At 35.4% G+C, this 9,684-nt stretch overlaps 1 protein-coding gene across 1 annotated transcript in view; it reads left to right on the forward strand.

Moving 5' to 3' along the window:
* The window catches only part of LOC111086421 (E3 ubiquitin-protein ligase MARCH6-like), a gene marked incomplete at its 5' end in the record, with an annotated part of 52,873 nt that overhangs the window by 6,393 nt on the left and 36,796 nt on the right, over window positions 1–9,684 (forward strand). Inside the window, 2 exons of the mRNA XM_022389172.1 lie at window positions 516–749; window positions 4,256–4,459. Of these exons, the coding sequence (XP_022244880.1) occupies window positions 516–749; window positions 4,256–4,459 (438 nt within the window). The remainder of the gene's footprint in view (window positions 1–515; window positions 750–4,255; window positions 4,460–9,684) is intronic.

A 9,684-nucleotide genomic window follows, 5' to 3' on the forward strand; every position in this document is an offset into this window, starting at 1 on the left:
TGTATCTAGATACAAGTCGTTTCTGGCATCAATATCTAGATATGTATCGTATTGACTACTACGATGAGATACCCATCCCTCATAATTTGCATTATAAGTGACTCTTGAGAAATACATTAACCTTAGATTATTTTTGTCTTTCTCCTCGTCATAGTCCATCAATTTTGCACATACGACACTTCTGAAGGTCCAGTTGAGCAGAAATGGTATTTTGTCAGTGGTAAACAGCAAACTAGTTAGATAATATTCTGAGTTCACATTGGCGATTTTTTTTTGTCATACTTCTTAAATAGGTTAAATTAAACATAGTCTTATGGAAAAGTGTTGTCATTGGTCAGAATGTTTATAAATGTGTTATATTTTTATGTGTGGTTAAAGTACATTGCTAAGAATTTTTATATCATGATTATCATTATCGTTAGCATTATATTTTATTGTTGCTTATTCACAATATAAGTATGTTTGCCTTATCTTATATATTTGTTTTACCCTGAAGTAATTTTACATTCTTGTAGGACATGAAAACTCCGTGCTCATATTTTGATGGAATTCAGAGATTTCTGAGTGGTTATATTATTCTTGGACTAACTTTTTACTGTCTAAACTACATCTTTTTCAAATGTGGACTCCTCTTTTTGAGTTGGTGTTTAGGCTTGGGCTGTGTAGCTGTAAAAGTTTTCCTTCTGGTTGTGTTAGATGCTATACTATTTCCAGTATTCTGTGGATTTTGGCTGGATATATGCACAATGGTATGTCACTGTCAATTTCTTTCTAACAAGTATTAATGTTTTGTAATATCAATTTAAATATTTAGTTTTTCAAACGTTTGCTGAAGACAAAACATAATAGGATATTTTTTCAAGTATTTGTTAAAGGAAAAACAGGAGAGTGAATGTATATTTTTGTTCATATATATATATGTTTTTATACATTAAAATGTACAGTCTATTTTGATGTTGTCTTGATATATTGGTTAATAGACATTTGTATATTAATTGTCAAGAACAAAGCTTTACAGTGGGCTGTTTATGCTCTGCCCACCTGATTTTTAGTCCAGTAAGTCACTAGTCTTACTTCTGAGCCACTGAGGGGCAGTCTTTGTGAAAGAAAAGACTAGCTAGTCTAAATCCATGTTTCTTAATAGTTCACTGTGTTTTTGACTTATTAAATGAAAATGAAAAGGACTTAATATTTTTTTATATCAGTAATAAAAAATTAGATGTTAGGTTTTAAAGTTAAAACATTTTTGTCAATTCTGCAAGTATTATGCTGGCTTAGAGCTAATGAAATTATAGCATTGTCTTCAAAAGACAAGTTTTGGATTAATAGGTCACAAATCATCAGATGTCATTGGATGATGATGTGTAGTAATTATTAAACATTAACATTTAATGTGTAGTGTTTATTAAACATTAACATTTAATGTGTAGTAGTTATTAAATATTAACATTTGATGTGTAGTTGATATTAAACATTAACATTTGATGTGTAGTTATTATTAAACATTAACATTTGATGTGTAGTTATTATTAAACATTAACATGGTTTAAAGCAACAGGTACAATCCTTTTGATGTGTTTGAGCAGTTAAAGAACTTCTCAATACCTCTTATTCTTCAACACCTAAATGTTACTTGTGTAGCAGTCAGTGGTTCCTAAAGGGCACATGAACCTGCAAGAGAACATTTCAAAACCTTTCCCTTTCAATTGAACAATATTGCCTTTCTTTTGAAGACTATGTATATTTTTTATAAAAGGCAAATATACCAGAGTTTCTTAACAATTCTTTTTTTCTAATCATTATTTAGGTTTACAGATTATTTTAAATTTCTATGTAAAATACTTTCATAATGTAATAATTCTTACTTATTTTCATAGTTTACAGTTGAAATATACTCAAAAATTTGGATTATGCACACAGTTTCATCATACAGGGTGTCCATAAATTATCTGACCCATTTTTAAGATTAATAACTTCACAAATATCATAGATAGAACACTCTGGTTTTATTTAATTTGATGAACAACTCATAAAGTTTTTTCTTATCGTAATATACTTCCAAATGTGCACCATTTGTTGCTCGAAGAATGTCTAGGCAATACGCTGTCTCCTTCCAGGTTTTGTTCACCATCTTGGGATTCACAATTCTTATTGCATCAATTATTCTGTGGCAAAGATCCATGATATCACACACAGGTGATATCACAACCCCCCCCCCAAAAAAAATCCAAAGGGGTCATGTCAGGGGAACATGGAGGGTCATCGTGTTGGTCCATCTTTACCAATCCATCTGAATGTGTTATTCAGGAACTCTCTGACATCAAGACTCCAGTGTGGTGGAGTACTATCTTGTTAAAAAATAACATGAGGCAGATTTTCCAATTGAGGGACAACAAACAGCTGGAGCATTCTAGGTAACTTGTGTCAGTCACAGTTTCTTCAGCAAAGAAGAATGGCCCAATAATTCTGTCAACCCACTCCACACATTAATCTTTGGGCTGTCCTGTTTGTGCTCATACACCATGTGTGAGTTTTTTTACCCCAAATATGGACATTATGCCAATTAACCTGTCTAGAAATGTGGAATGTAGCCTCATCTGAAAACAATTTTTGCCAAGAATTTCCACTGCAAAATCCTTGTGCCTTTGTTCATCTATATGTGAAAAGAATTAGAATAAATTGCAATTTTAGTTGGAGAAAAATACATGTTGCTGTAGAAATTCATTTTGTAATTGATCTTTTGTATGGTAATATAAAAAAATGTGTCTCCAGCTGACCATTAGACTACAATATGTAAAGAAAAATTAATCTTAAGCTGGCTCTAGACGAATTTTGTACAGAAAAATGTATTCCCAGTGTACTCTTAGACTACAATATCTAAAGAAACATGAATGTTGAATAAACCCTAGAAGAATTTTGTATTGTAAATCATTTATAGTTAGTTCTGTTGAATACGTTTCATATGGTAAGTTGTTACCATTTCTACAAAATATAATTGTATTGTATATTGTCAGCAGTTAGTTCTATAGAATACACTTTGCATTATAAATTGTTACCAGTTCTATAGTACAGTTTATATTGTAAATTGTTACCAGATAGTTCTGGATATTTCATATTGTAAATTGTCATTAGTTCTGTAGAATACGTTTTATATTGTAACTTGTTATCAGTTAGTTCCGTATAATATATTTTATATTGTAAATTGTCATCAGTTCTATAGAATACATTTTATATTGTAAATTGTTACCTCTTAGTTTTATAGAGTACATTTTTATTGTAAAATTTATGCAGTTAGTATTATACAATACATTTTATGTTGTAAATTGTCACCGGTTAGTTCTATGGAATACATTTTATATTCTAAGTTGTTCCCGGTTAGTTTTATAGAATACATTTTGTATTGTAAATTATTATCATTTGTATTAACTGTGTAGTTTATTTAGAAGTTTATGTCAAAATATTGTGCTGCTATATAATCCACATTAACTGTGGTTTGAATATTTGAAACATTTTACACTGTATGGTATAAAGACATCTTAATAAATTGCAAAAATATGAAAAAAAAATAGTTAGATTATTTATAAATATGACATCATATGACTTGTACTTTCTTAACTTGCATCATAATTATTTATTAAAAGACAAAAAAAATCATTCTTACAGGTTGTGAATAATGACAGTGTATATATAGTGCAAAGTTTGAGCTTTTTGTGAGTTAAGTAAAGATATATTTTTTATTACTGCTAGAATAGAAATAATGATTTTAATTTTGAACCATAGGTATGCTTCTCACATATGGAGAACTAATATTAAGGTTATAAAAACATAAGATTGCAAACAAAATTAGTAATTAAAAATGCATTTTTGAGGAATTAGTTGCAAACGTTCAGTAGCTATTTTGCAGATTTGATATTTAAAACATTTATTCACCAAAATGCACAAATTAATAAGAATCTTAACACACCTTGCATATCTTGCTCACCTACATAAAATACATGCTAAACATTGTTATAGTAAAATACATTAAGCATTAAACAAGTATAAGTGTTTTATGTGCTGTCAACCATTTTCAAGGTTTTGTCTGTAACTAGTAGTAAAACTTTTTCGTTAAGATTATACATGAAACTATTTGAAATTAATATGATATGATTTCGAGAGGGTTGAAAAAAATTTTTTTGTGAATATCTTTAACACTGTTCATACTGAAAGCAATGTATTAGTTGATCTGCATTTCCCCTTTTTTTTTCTTCTACAGACTATATTTGACAGAACAGCTCAGGATCTTGAGGATAATTTCAAGTCTTCCCCCACAATGTTTCTGATATTTTATTGGGTAATGGGTTTCACTGTGATTTATGTCTGCTCTTGTGTCATCTTACTGCTGCGTGATGTCTTTCGCCCTGGATTTTTTTGGTTCTTTCCTCATTTGTATGACCAGGAATTCAGTGCAGTACGTAATGTAAGTAACTATACTCATGTACCATAGAAGTTAAAATATGATTCCTTCTGGGGAGGTTGAGATACGAACAATCCACATACTAGTGCAGTGGATATTAAATATAGAAGTGTTTCTTCAGGTTTTTAATGGGTATGTTTGATGTCATATTTTGAACCAGGTAAAATAGTTTAATACATATTTATTTTGTAATGCTTGAATGTTAGGAAGAAGTGACCTAGTGTGGGTTTTTGGTTAAAGAAAAGTGCAGTATGTTTGATGTATGATTTTTGGGAACAAAATGTTTCACCCAGTATTAGAGTGCCTCATTTAAGTGCTATTAAAATCAATTATTTAAGAGACATTGGGCTGTAGTTTATATTTCTTACATTGGAAATTAAGATAAATTCAATCGTAACAAGTGGAATAAAATATTAAAATAAGATTTATTGTAATGTGTCGTTATATTTGTTACCCCCTCCAGAAACAGATTATTCACAATTTTATGCACAAACATAGTGAGAAAAGTAATAGAAAGGAATCAATATATGTTATACAAGTTCTTATTTTGGGTGATATATTTATTATTATACGTTTGTTCATCCGTAATAAAAAGCCAAATTCTGATACAGTACATTACCTCATCTCACATATATAGTTATTCTCGTTCAGTGCTGCCCTCTATATGCAAAAATTTTTTGCATGCCACAAGCCTTGCACTTCCATGTTTCTCATGATTATTGTGGTTAAACTGTGTCTTTCATGCAAATCATCATGCGACAACCCTCCACCAATAGGAGTGTGACATACCCTCCTGACACATGTGACTCTGTCTATTTGATTCTACCAAATTATCACTTCTCATTAGGCAGTGCTATAGTCAAGACCTGTTATGATTGTGCTGCCATCACGCATTTTTCTTATTAATATTATACTTATGAAGTGGAAAGATCTTTTATATCTTTTAATACTGTTTTATTTTTACAATTTTCAGTAATAATGTACCTTGGTTCTTCTTTTGTATTTGAATAATTTTCATTATTTTATTATGAATACTGAAGTTAATGTTACCACTTCGAAGATTCTACAACATGCTATCAGCACAATTACACAGGCTTCAAGTCAGGGGGACTCGAGTGAGAAATTTTCCGCCTTAATTCGTCAGGAGACTGAACATTATCTGAGTCAACCTTCTTCTCCCGATAGTGCTTGATTTCCTCTTGAACCTGCCGAAACTTTTTGTGATGACGAAAATTTTGACAGCTTTTTTCCTCCTCCCGATTATGCTGTACCTCTCCTGCAGAATCTGTTAGGCCTACTTCAGCCGTTTTAGACATTATTTCTTAGGTTTGTTTCATTTTATCCATTTCCCCGATTTCCTATAATCCTGTTTATTCCTTATTGCATGACACCCCTTCCTCCCAGTATATCGTTTCCCCTCCTTCTCCTGATGTCGGGGATCATGCTGAGCATTTTGTTTTCTCAGTTGTGAGCTGATGCTAGCATGCCTTGTTCTCCATGAGCCACGGATCAGTTTGCCTTGGCTTACTATCAGGCAGATTACCCCTTTCATGATTCTCGGCAATTAGAATCACTACTGCCATTATGGGGGGCTGACCCTGACAATCCTGTCCATTTATCCTAGGTCCAGTTTTCCCACTTCTATCTTACCCTTATGAATCTTCTGTAGTATTTGTACACATGCAACTTTTTTTCTGTGGCACTCCAACAATCTCCTGAGAAATTTTTGGAAATACCTTCTCCCTCCTTACCTGCACATTGAGGCGATTATCTTCCTTGGCTCTATCTCTTTGCACGTGGTTTCTTTGCTGTTGGGATATTCTGGAGAGGAATGCTGTCTTATCCCAGATTTTTTTACCATCCACTTATATTTGGGAATTGTGGATGGCTCCTTTTTTCCAGTGGTTTATTTTTGGGAATATTCCTGAACCTTTGGAATCATGTGTGGAACTTGTGAGGCAACATTCAGCCATCCTGTCAACCATTCTTCTCGAAGCTTTTACTCCAGGCAGTTTGTGGTACCCCCAAAAAACTGGAGATTGGCATCCTGTGATCGATCTGTCCCACCTCAATCAATTTCTGGATCTTCCCTATTTTGCAATGGAGTCCTTCCTCACACTAAGGTGGGGAGTTTTCTCTCCAGGATTGTGAATGACCAAGGTAGACATTTTGAATGCCAATCAACACATTTCCTATTTCTCCTAAGTGTAGATGCTATTTTTGGTTTGTCCATCACAGGGTTGTGTAATAGTTTTGCACCTTGCCCTTCAGGCTTGTTTCGGCTCTGTGTGTCTTTTGTCGGGTTGTCAAAACCTTTGCCCAACTTATACATGCTCGGGGGTTATGCTTACACACTACTTGGTTGACTGGCTTCTGTTAACCCATTAAGAAATGGAGTCTTCACATCACACTTGTCTCCTGTCCAAAGCTGCTCAAGTGGGTTGGATTATTATGTTGGAGAAGTCTTTCCTGCCCCTACCCATATCTTGTCTGCTAGGGGTTCTTTTTGAACTCCCACCTCAGTCAGGCCCAACCTTCTTTTTTATTTGATGGAGCTTTCAGTTCTCCACACTCTTGCTCCTCCCTCTCTTTCTTCTCATGAGGTTATATTACTTTAGGGGATGAGGGCTTTTATGGAAGCACTTATCCCCTTGGGTTGGGCACAAATGCGGTCTCTTCAGTGGACTCAGCATGACACTGGAATCTTGCTCGGGATCCCTTGGATTCTCCAAATTCCCTTCCTCAATGATTTGCATCTCTTCACTGATGCTTCCCTACCTGGTTGGGGGGCATGGGTCGATCAGCTGGAGGCTTCCTGGACAATTGTCTACGACCAAACAATCTTACCATATCAACACCACTGTTGGTCTTTGAGTTGGGGCTTTCCCCTTCTAGACCCACTTGGCTGTTCGATAATGGAACTTCAGTCTTGTTCTTTGTTGGATATTGAGCAGCCTTATCACACACCTTCCATTTTCCTCAGTACAGTTTTGTGTTTACCTCCCCTACCCTCACCAATTTGTTGCATTCCTTCTGGATTCGTATACCTTGTCATTGAGTGGTCCTTCCAGATTGGGATGACAATCTTGTTCTTTACTGCCTTACTCTAACTCTGTTTGAACTTTTGACCTACACTTGTCCCTTATGACTTACTTCCTACTCCTAATAGCCTGTGTACATTGTCGGTCTGATATATTTGCCATCAATGTCTCACTCACTCTGTACCGTTCCACATATGTTCTTCCTTCCCAAGACTTCAGCAGCTCGTGAAGTTAATTCTTCCTTCTTGCGGATTTCCCATCCTTCCATCTTCCACCTTTATTCTCGATCTGATCTGTATAAGCTTCTATGTCCTGTATATGTTCTTCGTTGTTACATTACCCACACAGTTTCCTTCCATGGTTCATGTTCTTGCCTTTCATCCCCTGGCAACATTCCTCTGTTTTTTACCTTTCTCCTTTAACACTACCAATTGGGTTTGGCTTTTGATTCAATTGGCTTATTCTTTTTTGTCTCCTTCTTCCTGAAATTTGTTCCTGGTATTGTCGTATCAGGTCAGGCATCTTGCCTTTTTCCTGGCGTCTTACCTCCATTGTCTATTGGAGGAATTTTTTTAAACAGGCATGTGGACTACTTCTCATATGTTCATCTCCCACTATCTGCATTGGATGGCTCTTTCTTCCTCCTCAGGGTTCTGTCTTCCACCTATCGCTATCCATCAAACTTTGGTGAGACAGTGACCAGGTAAGTTATCTTTTTTTAATACATATTTTAATTTCTTTCAGGGGCATGTCTCTTTTCTATAATCAGGATTCCGCTCTGTGGCAAGAGTTGCCTGTCCAGGTATACTTAATATATCACAAATCTGTACTGTATGGCTATGATGCTATCATAAAATACAATATTCCCGTGGCCAATAATTCACATTGTTGAGATGGGGTGTTCCACAAGATCACTAGTAGGTTTTCCCTCACGATATATTTACTTCATTAATATGCCTGTTCCAGACTAATAACCAATGGACTTACATGGGTAAAACAGAAGGGGATAGTTGCCCATCACTGCCATCTTATTGACTGAATAAATTACGGGCGGTGTGCTTTTCAAATAGGGTTTTCCTGATGACCCATTGCACTGTCTCTGGTGTTGGCATTCCTCCATACTCCCCACCATGTTTTATCCCTCCTTGTTCTTCTTGTGGAGTATCAGAGTCCTTGCTACTTTCCAGTTGTGAGTCGCTGGGGTGGTGGACCAGACAGGTTTCTTCCTGTATGTGATCTAACTTTAATAAATAAATACATCCATTCAGTTGAGAGTAAGGTGGTGGTGTTCTGCTGGTGTAGATTAAGCTGGTTCTCCATTCCTGTGCTCAATCTTGTTATGGTGTGCTCCAAGGGATGATGTTGTGCCCAGCTTCTGCGACTATCCAGAGGGTGCAGTTGTATATCATTTATAGAGGCAATCCACTTCCGATGTGGTGGTACCCAGAAGTTAGTGATGCACTCCAATGCTGTATGATCCTTTCCTATCCACTCTACACCTTAGAGTGCATCCAGTTTTGCTTTCCCCCCACATTACCATCTGTAGAGGATTCATCTACAGCCTCTCTTCAATGGGGTTGAGAGTATGATATTATGTGGTTTGGATTCCAATCCATCCGTTTTCTCTCCCTTTTGGTTATGCTCCTTCTTTTTTTCTGCCAGTGTCTGCGACAGCTCTTTTCACACTGGGTGAAGAGTATACCTGGTACAGAAGTGGTGTTCTCCCACATATATGTTCTATTAAGAGTATCATCAGTATAAGGTATTCTTTGGATGCTTTCGAAGTGTTTTTTTTTATCCCTCACACTAGTTCTTCCACCTCCTCAGTGTTGGATTCTAGCTATATATGTGAGAAGAGGTAATATACCATATTGGAAGTTATAATTTTCATACACTGAAAATATATTTCAGATAGGTACTTACCTCTTCTCACATTTCCCACCCTTCCTCCACAATGAAAACCAGTGCTTCCTTTTCTGCCTAAACTCGAAGTGATAGTTTGGTAGAATTGAATAGAGGGAGTCACATGCATCAGGAGGGTGCGTCGCACTCCTATTGGTGGAAGGTTGTCACATGAGGATTTGCATGGGAGACACAGTTGAACCACGATAATCATAGAATAGCTATATATGTGAGTGGAGGTAAGTACCTATCAAAAATATATTTTCAGTATAGGAAAATTATAAC

Source organism: Limulus polyphemus, unplaced genomic scaffold, assembly GCF_000517525.1.
Source record: "Limulus polyphemus unplaced genomic scaffold, Limulus_polyphemus-2.1.2 Scaffold1084, whole genome shotgun sequence".
Lineage (NCBI taxonomy): Eukaryota > Metazoa > Arthropoda > Merostomata > Xiphosura > Limulidae > Limulus > Limulus polyphemus.